Genomic DNA, 15,169 nt, shown 5'->3' on the forward strand with positions numbered 1-15,169 from the left:
TTTTTTAATAGTTCATAAATATAGAAAGGTTCTTTTTCACAAATAAGAAAAAAATAAACAGAAATTTTTGATATGTAATACTTCTATAGAATTCAAAGAATACAAACACAATCACCCTTTGGGTATAACTAATTCAATAATAGAGTGAGCAATTACAACACCGACCCTCTCTCTCCATATATATATATTCAAAATATTGTACAAATATTAAGACATTTATCTGGTCCATTATAGATAAAGTCTACATAGCCTTCACAAAGCCAATGCTTCGGAAACTTTAATGAATAAGACCTATATGGATTACATCACCCCAACAATAAATTAAAATCTTGACAATAAAATACAATTAATAAATAAATAAAATAATGGAAGAAAAAGAAAAAAAAGACTTGTGGATTGAGTCAGTTTGAAATTGGGAATCTGTGCATTCTTATGAGTACCCAGCTACAGACTGCAGACCACAACATCCTGAGTAGAGAAGAGCTAGGTTTTAAAATCAGATAGCTATGTTCCATCAATATGTATGCTCCTTATTCTTTTTATTTAAGGTCTTTTTTAAATTTTATTTTATTATTGGAGTATATATAGTGGGGTTGTGTTACATTCGTCAGGTAGTGGATACTTTATTTTTGTCAGTCCTTGGGCTTTTTTCCTCAAGGCTAGTGCTCTGCCACTTGAGGCCAAGCACCAATTCCAGCTTTTCTATGTATGTGGGACTGAGGAATCAAACCCGGGTCTTCGTGCATGCTACGCAAAGCACTCCACCGCTAGACTAGGCCAGACTCCGAGCCCAGTACCTTACTTATGGAACATTACCTCTGTTGACCATTCCACAGCCAATGGGCCACCAAGCCCCATACATATACTAGTCACTGTCTTCCTTTTCCTGTGATTGTCATTAGAAATTTTCAATTGGTTTCTCTGTTTTCTCCCTTTAATTGTTACACAAGAGTTTCTACTAAACACCGAATTTGACCATGTAATCCTATGCATAGAATCTTTGCATGTTTTCTTACTACATTCAGGAAGGAGAAAAATACATATTGTATAGCAAAGCAAAGAAAGCCACTTAAGACTTATTTCCTGTGGAGACTTTTAGCATCATTATCATAATCTCCAGAAGAATCTGATTTCTAGACATTCTATAATATAGGTGCTCTATTTGCATGCAACATTCCTAAGAATGATGGTTGAATACGGGGACAAATTAAGAATGAAAAAAATTAAGAGAGGTTACTTAGTTGAATATTATTCCCTCACCAGGAACCACTACTGTATCTTGAACTTGATCACAATTAAGACGTAAAGATTTTCTCTAAAACAATTAAAAATCTACATTGATTTTAAAAAATCTAAAATAGTTCAAAAGTGAAGGTTTCCAAGCATCTGAAATAGGAGCCCAGAGTATGACAGGTTGACTCTCCATAACATAAATTACTGCGAGAATTTCATTCAGCTCTACTAATAATCGATGACAACACTGTGGTGATGGAGGACTGCCCACCCATGAAGATGTCCCTGCTGTCACAAGTGCAGTGATCAACATACAGTTACTTGCTGCCCCACATTTAGAATCTACTCATCCTTTAGCTAGAGACTATGTCCTTGGTTACTCAACAGGACAGGGGCAGGAGTTCTGGCATCTGATGTTTCTTACCTATTGCATGGCTCTCTAGATTGTCAATGTGCACTCTGCAATTCCTCACTAGGACCGCCAGCATTCTGGCTCTACATTGTCATTTGAAGTTCCACTTCCCAGTCCCCCCCTTTCTTGTTCTCTTTCATAGATGGCCAGATATACATTGCAGTGTGAAACTCTACCTTCTCTTATGCCGTACCCAAAACAACATGGGATTATGTTAGCAATAACATTTTTTAGAAAATGTGGGTACTTGGAAAAATAATAAATTAAAATGTTCAAAAAGACTCTTGTATTTCTGTTCAGCAGGCTGAACATTGCCAAATTTCCCCTGAGATCCTGAGGTATGTACTTTGGTTCATCTTTACAGTCTGTTTCATAATTGTAACTTTAGGATGTAGAAAACTTTCAGCAATGTATATTATTTTTCTATTATAATCTTATCACAGCTATATGCTAGGTATATTATTGGTTCATTTCCTATGGAAAAGATGACCCAGACTATTACATTATTTTTGGTCACCAGTGGATGTTAGCCATTTCTTAGCCTATAAGTAGTCTGTTCAATTACCCCTGAATGCTAAATTCACACATATGTTCCACACTTGCCTGGGATGTGCTTCTATATGTCAATACTATGCCAAGATGAGCCATCGGTACTCTATTGTTGCAGAGGATTTTAAAAATACAAAATAATTACAGTTGAAGAAGGGGAAAACAGTCGGAAGTTTTTTTCCTTATTTTAAACCAATTTGAGTCAAATTTAAAGTAAAACAAACAGGCTATCCAAACTGCCTGGGAATGTGAAAAAAGGTTATAAAACATAATTTTAAGTCCTTTTCTTTAGGTCATACATGATTGAATATGTGAAAGGTTAAAGCAAAATCAAAATTTTCATATGTATCAGAAAGTTTCTTCCCTGTAGTTTTATAGCGTCATCCAACAAACTGGGACATGTGGTCTTTCAAGCACTAGAAATGTATGCTCACATTAAAAATAATGTTTCTTAAAATGAGTTAACCACCAACAGAATAAGAGAAACATTCCACAAATTAGGATATTATTTTTTTTAAGACATAAAAAGCACACAAATGGGGCAGAGAGAGTATTGTCTACTATGCACGAAGCCCTGAGTTTGATTCCTTGGTACTACAAACAGAAAAACCCAGAAGTGGTTCCTGTGGCTCAAGTGGCAGAGCCCTAGCCTTGAGCCAAAAACAAAACAAACAAACAAACAAAAAAAAGGTCCAAGAGCAAGAACAGTCAGTAATCAGGCCCTGAGTTCAAGCCCCAGGACTGACAAAAAAAAAAAAAGAACAACAACAACAGAAAAGCACAAATGTCTGTCTGTTTGTCTCTGTCTCTCTGTCTCTGTCTCTGTCTCTGTCTCTGTCTCTGTCTCTCTCTCTCTCTCTCTCTCTCTCTCACACACACACACACACACACACCACACAAATAACCATTCAGGATAGTTTGAAGATTACTGAAGCTTCCAAGCAATGAGATCTCAATACATCATATTTTAAGAGTGAGAATAAATTATTAAACTATCATGCACTATTCTACCATCTTTAGGAATAGATCAAATTGAAACAATACATACAGTCTGGGCTAGTCTCAAACTCGAATTTGCGGCTGTTGGTTCCATATCCTGCTGCTGTTCGGGCTCGAATTTGGAACACATAGGTCGTATCTGGTTTGAGGCTACTGATGGTGACATTAGTGCCTCTGGCCCTCAATATGGTATAACTTGTCTCTTGCTCCTGCTTTGAGGTAAGATAAAAAGTCATGTTAACCTCACATCTTTGTAATGCAAATAATAAAATACTGAACACTGATTTGTCAAGATTTCCCCAAAGAGAATAGAATGGATGACAATGTCATGGAATTATTTTTCTTTAAAATGAAAATATGTACAGAAGTTCCTAATTTGTATAGATTTATGCCCTAAAGATTAGACAGAAAACATCATGTTTCATCCTTTCTTGTTTCTAATATGTGAATGAGAATAACTTTTCTTTAATGTCAAAGCAGAAGGTTGCAAATACATTTCAAGCATAAACTTATAAAGAAGACAACAATCCTTTGAAGTAAGTAACATACTGTCAAATCTCAATTAGAAAATGCTTCAGTTCATCAACATATTTTAAATAAAAAGCCAAGTTTTTATATGTGGTACCAATTTTCTCAAATAAATACTTGCTTTGTATCAAATCTCAGTCATTGTACTCAGTATAGACAAATACATTCAGATAAAAGTCTAGAAATATTTTCCCCTGAAGACTTCTTTGTAAAGAGTCACAAAGACCACAGATTCAAGCACACTGCACACACACAAAAAATAGTGTCTCTCATGGAAAGTCTTGTTTATAAAAATGGAATTCAGTAGCATTCTACTTTTTCTAGTATTAATATGATACATACTTACAAATGCTTTGCAACTAAGCATGATGGCTAATTATTTGTTAGTACTTGAATTACTACATTAAACAATGAAGAAATTTTAATGTATTTATTTAATATTATCATTTTATTACTAATAAGAAAACAAAACTATTGAGCATGCATCCAAAATCAGGTTCTTTCTTCATTATTAGAAGACTTGAGCAGTCAAAAAAGTGAAAATTTGCAAGACTAGAATTCTAGTAAAATATTTAAAATATTTGAAGCCTCATCATTTTCAAAATTAAATAAGCATGTTAAAGTAAGCATTTCTATGCTTACATGACAATAATACTGGATATTTATGTATTATAATAAGTTTAGTAAAACAGATTTTCATTCTGCATTGTTTATCATTGCTTAAAATAATGTGTATTGTAGTTTAATAAGAAAATTTAGCCAGGCATGGTGGCTCATGCCTGTAATCCTAGCTAATCAGAAGGCTGAGATCTGAGAATCAAGGTTCAAAGCCAGCCCAGGCACAAAAGGACCTAAGACTCTTATCTCCAATTAACCTCTAGTAAATGGGAAGTGGGGCTTAGCTCAAGGGTAGGGCGGTAGCCTTGAGTTGAAGAGCTCAGGGAAAACCCCTGGGCCTAGTTCAAGCCCCATCACCCCCCAAAAATTTTAAAAAGTTTAAAACAAATTCAGAAAACTTTGTAAGTTTGTCAGAGTTTTGGCCATAGTAAATTGTATATTGGAATGAGTCCCTCAAGATAATAAGTGTTCTTTTACTTCTACTGTCTAGTCTGAACCAAAGGACATCATTATTTTTATTCTTTAGAATCAATAAAACATAGATTTTTTTCATCTGCAAAGTATATTTATCATACTTTTCCAAGCAGAAGATCACATTCACATGTAGTACTTTGACACTGAAGATGGCCGAAATTTAGGGGGGGAATATCTAATCTACACTGTGACTTTTGGCACAATAAAATTTATTAGGAATCATTTTAATGAAAAGTTATAGCTTTTTAATGTAAACAAAAACCTTATAATATGTGTGGCAAATTAATTTTCAAAAAACAAATAACTACATAATATAAAAGTATGTATAAATTATGCCTTTAAAAACAACTGAACATGCCAATAATTCTCATAATGCCATTCCATTCTCATGTTGGAGATACACAACATTTGAGGGGATATAAATAAATCAGAATAAGATAAATCAATATTTGGAGCAGAAACTTAAGATTTATTAGCAGACAGGTTGTAGGAAACTTATGTACTTTCAGTGCTTGTCTATTTTTTATTAATTAAGATAGCCTCTTTACCTACTTTCATGAGATTATCCTATTACTATTATTTATTATGTATTTAAATATATTCTGACATATTCTGCAAATGAAAACATATTTCAATGTACACCTTGTTTTTAATTTGTCTTCAAATACCTTGTAAACAAGTAAATTCATAAACATATTAACATTAGTAATTCTGAAGTCATACAGCCTCAGTGGTCAAATTGGAAGATTGTTTGCTTTCAAACAGTCATCTAATTTATAACCAGACAGAACTAAGTGTTAAGAGTGATAAATCATCACTTCTAAATTCTATAATTCTATATATAAATCATCCATCCAGCTTTTTTTTTTTTTTTTTTTTTTTTGCCAATCCTGGGCTTGAGCTCAGGGCCTGAGCACTGTCCTTAGACTTTCTCAAGGCCAGAGCTCTACCACTTGAGCCTCAGCACCACTTCTGGCTTTTTTCTATGCGTGTGGTACTGAGGAATTGAACTTGGGTCTTCTTGCATGCTAGGCAAGCACTTTACCACTAGGCCAAACTCCTGGCCCCTACATCTAGCTTTTAAATTTTCCTCTTGAGTGTCAAGGAAGCTTTCAACATGAGTTCAATAATACCTTGTTTTTGTTATTAATGCCAATGTTCCTGTCTGCGTTAAATAACATCTGCCTGAATGTGAAAGTCAGAAAAATGATACTTGAATTAGTAATCTAAGACATACTTCATCAAAACACCCAGGGTTCAATGTCAGTCTAGTAGTGGAAAAGGACTGGGTGTGAAAAGGCCACAAATACTCTGCCTGATTTCATAATTAATGGACTTAAATTTAGTAGTGACATTGCTCATTTCACTTAATGCTAACAACGACATTTGACAAGCTGATTTCCAAATGTCTTTCTACCACTTATAGATGCAAAAGGAGTCACATGAGCAGTGTTCTAAAGAGAACTCTACTATCTACCAGCAATGTCATCATGGGTTATAGCCCATGAGAAAATGGTGTCTCTCTACGTCTTATGAACCCTGTATATTGTCCCACCTTTTCATAGTATTTGACCTCATAGTCCAGTATGATTCCATTAGGGTGTTCAGGTTCTTGCCAGGACAAAGAGATGCTGTTTCTGGATGTCCGATCTTTTTTAATCATTATAACAGGTGAGGGGGCTGTGAAGAGATCAATGGAGAAAAGAGATGAAGGTTGGCGATGCAGTGCATATCGGCAGAGAGAAGATAATAATTAAGTAGAATCAATCATTGTTCTTCTCTTTGGCAAGAAAGCATTATTTCCATGTCCAAAGCTCCTGAGTAGTAATCAAGCCCTACATCCAGCCCTAGCAGCTGGATTCTGGCCTTCATATGTGCAAACCTACAGAAAATGAGCTGAAATTTGTGCTGCTGGTGGACTAGTGGCAAGTGAGCAGATGTTTTCAATCTGCTACTATAATGTAAGCAATGAAATATATTTGATGTATTTTTTACAAAAAAGAACAAAATAGCTAGACTACCTATTTGTTATAATGTTGCAGTTATTAATGCCAGACTCTTCAGTTCATTGATAGCATTTTCATATGCAGCACTGCAAGGGACTGGAATCCATTATATAGATGAAGTCCCATGATATCCATAGGTAATAATACTATTTAGCATATTGTAAAAAAGATATGTTTTAGGACATTTTACAGTAGACCTTAACTTCTGACAAGAATTTTTCACAAATAAAAATATACACCAAGAAAATAACAATCATATACTTTTAATTTATTAATGTTTAATAACGAATATACTAAAATGACTGTTACATAAAATACCATTTCTTATACATATGTTGGGATATTTCTTTGCAGTTATCCTATATGTTCTGTTCATTTGAAGTATATTCCATGAATAAAAATTATTAGTTTCAATGAGGTACCATAAGGCCATCTCCATTTCTAAACCAATATCTAGTGTATTTTTAGTGACTTCCTAGTTCAAATTCTCCAAAAAATCATGGACTTCCTCAGTTACTTGTGATTTTATATTCCAGTCATGTTGCATTAGTCAATTAAAATGTCTCACTGAAGGACATTACTATTATTCTCTAATGGGATGCAGCAAATCAATTTATTAACATAGGAAATTAACCCTTGATTTGTTTTCAATGTAAAATCATTTTCTTATATATTTTTCCTCTCAGATCAAGAGTTATCTGTGTCTAATATATTTTTCAGCCCCCAAAGAGCTGGAAATATAGCTTCTACAATAGTGGGTTTGATGTTTTATGATTCCCACATGGTATTTGCAACCAGCCCTACATAGAAACTGTTTTAGTATATCAGTGTTTTTCATTTTTATTTCTCCCTCAAAAAATACTTTTGTTTTCACTGATCTTGACTCCACTTAAGTTAGCACCCATTGCAATGAATTTCCTGTCCTGTTTCCATTATTTATAAAATGCCCAAATGAACTCTTTTTTAATTAGAGCAAGGCTACCCAAATGAGTTTGGGAATCTTGGCTTAAGAAAAAAATATTCTGATAGAAAACATAGTGTGTTTTTCCTTTCACTTTCTTGTATTAAAGGTTCTTTGATGTCAAATTGTACTGAGAGCATGCATTGATATTGCTGGAAAGCATTGATTTTTCACTTGGGCCCATGAATTAACTAAGAGCAGGAGAGGAAGTAGGCCTTTCTGTCTACATTTTTTACTTATTTTTGCTCTTAGCTGCTTCCCTGCTGTCACTTTGCAATCACTGTTAAAATCAGGAAAGACAAGAATGACACCTGAAAGTGTCTTTACAATCTTAGATGGATAAAAGTATTTCTGAAAGAACTGAACATAATGGCTTCAGGACATATCACCTGCCACCCAACCAACAAGGGTAAAAACAACTTGCCCCAAAGAAGAATGAGATAAAGTTCCACAGGCCATACTTTCAACTGGGACTGATCTACCTGATAACCTTACACTTAAATCCTTGTTTACTTAAACCTAGAACTCATGTCTATGTCTGCATTTTCAGAAGATGGTTGAAGATGGGATCAAGTGATTAGTTGGGGTTGCTCATGCTTCAGAGTAAATCTCCTCTTTTCCTCCCTTCTTGGCCACAACTCAACTCTATATTTGGCATATTGGTGGAATAGCCACCCTGACCCATGGAATCTTTGAATTTTAAGCTCAGGGTCTACACTGTTGTTTTAAAGTCATCTGTCTTCCATTCCCAGTCATTTCCTATTTAGAATTCTGTTGTTTTAGTTCTCATGTTAGCCTCACCACCCATCCCTGTAGTTTGCTGCTCTGAAGTTGGTTTTTAAGTAATTAAGTACTTTAGATGAAGCTTTATAAACATATTCAATGACTAGTAGAGGCATTACTAGCAGATTAACTGAGTATGCAATGATTATTTTCTTATGTAATCTTTAATAAAAAGATTTAAGTAGTCCTCTGTGACCTTGGGTTCATTGCTTCTTATAGGAACAATGGAGGGATATCACTAACTTTTCCCCACAGGCAAATTTACTAATACAGGAACTTTTAATATGTGCTTCTATGGCATTTCAAAGGTTTAACATTGGAACTATTTCCTTTCTAAATCCATGAAGTCCTATATTTAATTCCATGCCATCATCAGGCTAGTTTATTTTTCCTTGTGGTTAAAATACATTTCAAAGAGGCTGTTGGAAATAGCCAGATGTAATATCTCTCCTTTTACAAAGTACAGAGAGAAAATAATTTATTTCAAAGAAAAGTTATGATGAGGATTGTATTAACTTTTTAATACAAGCTTTGCAGTCAATTTTAGGGGTCTGCCCAAGTTTTACTGCTTCTGCACTTAGCAAGACTTTATAACTGTTGAATTTCTTCAAAGGTCTTTGAGCAAGCTGCACGGCCCCTTGGACTGTAATAAATAGCCTTTTGTAATTCCACACTTACTTAAGTAGAGGCAATAGCTCAAAGCTTGTGCCATCTCTATGTTAAATGAACCTTTTTTGATTGCTGCCTTTAGGACCCCTTCAAGTCATTTGTTCTGCTCTTTTAATACATGCCCCTTGTGCTGGCTGCATTTCAGCATGTCCAGCCCAGAACACCAGCTGGTAGCCCCTCCCTCTAGATAATGCTCATCAATATGGTAATATTAAAACATAATTAACAGAAACTGTTTTCCTTTTCCTCCACAAGTAATGCTACAACATAATGACAGTACAGAATGAGACAAATTTTATGGGCACTGGGTTGTTTTTCTTTCTTTGTTTTCATGCCTTAAAGCTTATAATTTATTCATATATCAACATGATGTACAAAGTATAATATCAGTGAGATGGTGATTTGAAATATATTGTTTCTAGATTTCAGGTATTAAATTATGAGTTGCCCAAATTACTAATTTCCATATTCTCAGAAATCCGTTATTTTTTAACAAATGACACTATACTAAAATGTATAGTGATAGACTTAAAATGTAAAAATGATAGGCTTAATATATTTTATTCTCATTCCTTTGTCTTCAGAGCAAGTGATTTGCAAGTATTGAGGATAATTGCAATAGGGACTGAAAACATACCATAAAACTGGAGAAATAATGGGACTCAGTGATGAAGTTGTGGAGACAAAGAAAGCACAGTATCTTCTTTGCAAGCCTCTAATAATAACTTGCTAAATAATAGCTAAAATAATAGTTGGGGTGAACAATCTATAATTCAATTTGATATTAAGTCTTTAGCTCACCCTAAACAATAGAATTCTAAGATGATTCCTTTATTCAGAGGAAGAATTTGGTGACACAGTAGAATGCTTACTTAGTACCATGTGGATTTATGCCACCTCACATGGCCATTTATGGAGTGAAGTTTAGTAAAGTTTGCCAGAAAAAAACCCCAAGAACACTGGTAAAAAAAAATCTGAAGCAGACAATGGTAAAATTCTGAAGTTAAATAATACTTTTATATTTAAGGTACATTTTCTTATTATTGGTATTTGAGAATAATAATATTTAATTCTTAGATTTGCTATGCTGGGTGCAACCCTTTCAAGACAAAATAGCAAGTAGAGCTATTTGGAAAAATGATATTGCTTACATTATTGTTACAAGACAAAAACCCGTAACCCAAGACATTATGAGTAAAATATTCCTTGAAAGAATACAAGACAAGAGAGAAGAAATGAAGATGGCGAATGAGGGATTTGTTCATGAATTACACAGTTAATTGCCCGCTGTGAAGCTTTTGTGGATTCATGTCATTCCACAAAACACTTGCCAACAAAATGTGTTGGGGAAATTCTTGATGCATCATAGTGGCTTTCCCCATGGTTCTTAAAATTCATCATTCTGGAAAATACTTCTTCAGTATACAAATACCTTACCCTGTACTACCTGCTAATATGCAACTTGGAAAACACGATATTAGATTGCTGTTTAATTTCTGCATTATAAAAGTATAACTTGCTGGGAATTTTTCATGGGTTGCAGTAAAGCTTCAACAGTGACAGCCAACCAGAAAAGCATAATTTTTATTAGTTGATAATGTAATCCCTGCTTAGAATCTTAAAGGACCTTTTCTCCCCCCCCACAAAAAAAAATCATGTTTCCTCATTTGTTTGTGGTAGAAGAGGATATTTTAAGCTCTCATTGTTAACCTGGGCCACTGACTACATTTAATGAATTTAAAGAAAAATAAATCACAACCAAGAAAACTATGGGTTAAAATAAGAACACGCTGTGTAAATTGATTTGGCTAGTGATGGAGCTTTCTTGTTTATAATTCACATTTGGAGCACAAGCACTACTTGTGCATGCCAAATCTACCGATAGACTTGGAAGAGAGATATCACTTAACTAGGGTTTTAAAAAAGCTGTATTTACTATTATTCTGAAACTAAAATCAGAACCAGGAAGTCAAAACTTAAGAATCTAACTCTAGAGGATCTGGTTTGTTTTGTTTTGTTTTTTTATTGGGACCTTCCTCTTTCTGGGTTTGGGAATTTCTAATGAACCTCTGAGGTATCTCTGTGGTTTCCAGATTGGACAAGTTAAAGTAATAACAAAAATAACTCAGTATTTCTTTCTATGTGAGTCAAAGCTTTTAAAAAATTATCTCCATGGGAAAATGTCATGCAGTAAATGGTTGGAAGAGTTTTCTTTCTTTATATGTTTTTTTGTTATTTTTTCCTTTTTAATCAGCCATGCCTTTAAAAGCATTACTGTTATTTTTCTTTACCATAAACTACAATGACCACGTAAGAAGATTTCCTACTCAGCTTTTGGGTTTTTTTTTTTTAGAACACCTCTATTAAATTCAGGATTTCTTGGTTTTGATTTAGAATAATCAGTCATAGCTTAATGTTCTCAAACTCATCCTCTCATCATGAACTCCCTAAACCTGGTATTCTCTGATTTCCCTTTGGGGCCAAAGGTCTTTGTTTTCATTTGTTTGTTTTTATTGTTTTGGGTTTTTGTTTTTTGCAATAAATTCACAATTTCAGAGTTGTAATTCTTTATATATCCTCAGAGTATGAAGATCTATGGCAGCTCGTAAATACTAGACATTTTTCTTTCTACTTAATTCTAGTTTTTTTAGCAATAGTTTTCAACGTGTAATTTTTCACCCATATTGAATTCAAGGTCTTTCATTTCAGTTTGTCGAGGTCTGCAACTTTCTTTTCATTTTCATGGTTTATCATGCTATAAAGCAGATGAAACATAGATTATCTTCCATGAAATTTCATAATTTAAAATCTAGAATGTCAAATTATTAAGTAAATAGCATGCCCCATAGAAAATGCTATGAATCTAGTTGTAAAAGCTGGATATTAGAAGGTTCTGGATCACAATGACTATAAAAATCTAGACTTCCTTAGGAAACATAGTTTGAAGTTCATTTTGTCTTTTTTAAGACCAAATATAACTGCAAACATACATTTTGGCTTCATATTTTATTCTTTAAAATCTATGGTAGTTTAAATACTTGTGTGTGTGTGTGTGTGTGTGTGTGTGTGTGTGTGTGTGTGTGTGTGTGTATGTGTGTCTGTAATCAGTCCACATTCCACATTGTGTCTGGAGTTCTAGTTCATTTATTTCTCCACTTGGAAAATTATGTCTACTCATTGTTTTTCAAAAATCTTAGCGACTGTGAGCTCCATAATGCTTATCCTGGGTGACAGGCTGCAGATAATACCTTCTTCTGCACTTCATAATATTCTAGTCCAGTATTACTCAGGAAAGATACATTTCAAGACTCTCCCACAGACACTTGGAACCCTCTGTTGTTGAAAATGCTATACAGTATGTTCTTACACACACAACTTTACAGAATTAATAAATTGTTAAATGAATAAATTGAGCAAGCATAAAAGATTAGTTACAATTAACAATGAAATTTGGGTTACTTGTAAAGGTTATATTAGGTTGAGCCCAGTCAATCTAATAGCCTGCTCAGTCTAACAACCCAGGCAACTACGAAGATGCAGACATTGTACAAAATATTGATTCAAGGCCTAAGTGAGCAAAAATGAGGTACTATGACATTTGGGGCCACTAACAAGAACTCTGCACAATTTATCATACAAATTGTTTAGTTTTTTCATTAGTATTTTTAAACAGGAGTTGACAGCAGAATACTGAAACTATGGTATATTGATGAGAGGGTATGGTAGCATTAATTTCCCTACTAATTGGTTCACTGAATTTTAGTATAATTATCCTTCCTTCATTCCTCCCTTCTGTTCTTCCTATATTCTTCTTTCAGCCCTTTCCTATTTTCCTTCCTTCCTTCTTTCTCTCCTTTTCCTCCCCCCTCTTTCTTTCTTACTTTATAATTTACAGATTATGACATGAAAACTCTTGTGAATGGTTTAGTTGTTTAGCTTTTGCATTGTTGAACACAAACCCTCAGTCAGAGGCTAGAAAAAAATGCATTTTAAAAAGGAAAACAAATATATATTAGTCTTACATAAATGAAACTTTGATGGACCCTGTGGCTGGAATGAGACCTCAGAGAACATCCTACTGTGTTAGAAATGATCTATGATTTTTTTTATGTATATACAAGGACATATACACTAATTATATAAATGACTGTGTAAATATCGCTTCAAATTTAAACTGCATTGAAAATTGCAGTTTGTATAATCAGAGTGCAATATTTCATTGTACTAACCCCAAATATTATTCTCTGTTTCCTCCTAGCTTTGGCACCTGGACCTCTTTCACTGGAAAGAGAAAGTTTCTGATAGGAGTTGGCAAGTGGAGAGAGTAAAAGACTAGCCTAGAGCCAGCTTTTCATAAACAAATGAAACAATTTCTAGTCTAGCCTCTAAAAATTCTCCTCCTCTCCTGCAGGCAATATTGGTGTCCTAAACACCCCAAGGGCAGGTAACATGTAAATAGTGACTGTATTCCTTCTGTAGATTCAGTTTAAATTATTCGAACTCACCAGGCCACACCCAGCTTCTGTCTTTACCACGGAAACCACAATAAAAACTACTCTCTGTCCTTAATGTACTATGTTGTCTCTCATCTCTTTTGCTGTCCCTTGGTTATCTCATACTGTTACAGTATTTCACCTTGTTATCTGATATATTGTATATATTTTAATTTGGTTATTTGAAATTGGATAGGGAAGAGGGGAAAACAAGATGATGGGTGGAAGGGGAGGGAAATGGGGATCAAGACATGAGAAAGGGTATCAATGTATGTGGCGAATATAATGTAACCCTTCTATTAATTACAATAAAAATATATGAAAAAAAACTACTGTCTGCACTTCTCCATCACTTCTACCAGAAACTCTGGGTTTTCATTTGTGACTTGACCTGACCCCTCCTCCTTAGGGAAGCTTAAACAACAAACTGAGTTTTCTCCTTTTTGTTTGTTTGTTTGTTGGTTTGTTTGTTTTTTTGCCAGTCCTGGGCTTGAACTCAGGGCCTGAGAACTGTCCTTCGACTTTTCTCAAGGCTGGAGCTCTACCACTTGAGCCACAGCACCACTTCCAGCTTTTTTCTATGTATGTGATGCTGAGGAATCAAACCTGGAGCTTCACGCATTTTAGGCAAGCACTCAAACCACTAGACCAAACTCCAGGTCCCTCTGTTTCTGTTTTTACATGAGCATAAACTTACTTGTTCTCTTACACATGAAAATCAAATGTGTCATATTTCTTGGGTATCATGTGATATTTTAGTACATGTTTTCAATGTGCAATATTTAGATCAGGTTAAAGATGTGTAACTCCTAAAATAATTGCTATGGTGAGAATATTAAAACTCCAATCTCACAACTTTTTGATATAAATGGTACATCATCATATCATTATTAACAGGAACCCTACTGCACAATTAAATACCACAACTTCTAAAAGCTATTAAACTTTAGCAATCTCTAACTATTTCCTCCAAATAGAATCAAAGTGTTTCATTTTTCCCCATTAATAAATTCTCCTCGTATCTTGATCTACTGACCCATGAACAATAAAACATTTAAAAAATTTAAAATGTTTAATAATAAACATTCTAAAAACATTTTAATTGCAGTCATGACTTTCATCTGGTAGCTTTCCAATCAAGAGGAAGATCTCTGTCTGATAAACCATTAGCTATTTGTAGAGATACCTGCCATACAGTCTTTTTTGCATAGGTTAGAAATGATTTTATAATTTTACTTTTAATTGTTTTTATAAAAGCAATATACAGAGGAATTACAGTTGCATAAATCAGGTAATGAGTATATTTCTTTCTAGAGAATATCACCCAATCCCTGGCTCTCTCCCAGTGTTCCTATCTGCACCAGAAGTTGTGTAGTTATTTTCAACTATGCTCCATTGGTTCATCCCTTGACTCTCCCAGTCTATGCCTCCCCTTCCCCTCTCA

General features: G+C 34.2%; 1 protein-coding gene across 3 annotated transcripts in view; it reads right to left on the bottom strand.

The window, feature by feature from the left end:
• Epha3 (EPH receptor A3) overlaps window positions 1-15,169 on the bottom strand; it is a 295,261-nt gene that overhangs the window by 73,448 nt on the left and 206,644 nt on the right. For 2 of the 3 annotated variants that reach the window (XM_090347698.1, XM_090347716.1), the window contains exons 6-7: window positions 6,369-6,493; window positions 3,243-3,405 (exon numbers count right to left, since the gene is read on the bottom strand). In XM_090347698.1, coding sequence (XP_090203824.1) covers window positions 3,243-3,405; window positions 6,369-6,493 — 288 coding nt within the window. The remainder of the gene's footprint in view (window positions 1-3,242; window positions 3,406-6,368; window positions 6,494-15,169) is intronic. The other variant, XM_090347706.1, reaches the window with a different exon arrangement.

Source organism: Megascapheus bottae, chromosome 1, assembly GCF_031878675.1.
Source record: "Megascapheus bottae isolate mThoBot1 chromosome 1, mThoBot2.hap1, whole genome shotgun sequence".
Lineage (NCBI taxonomy): Eukaryota > Metazoa > Chordata > Mammalia > Rodentia > Geomyidae > Megascapheus > Megascapheus bottae.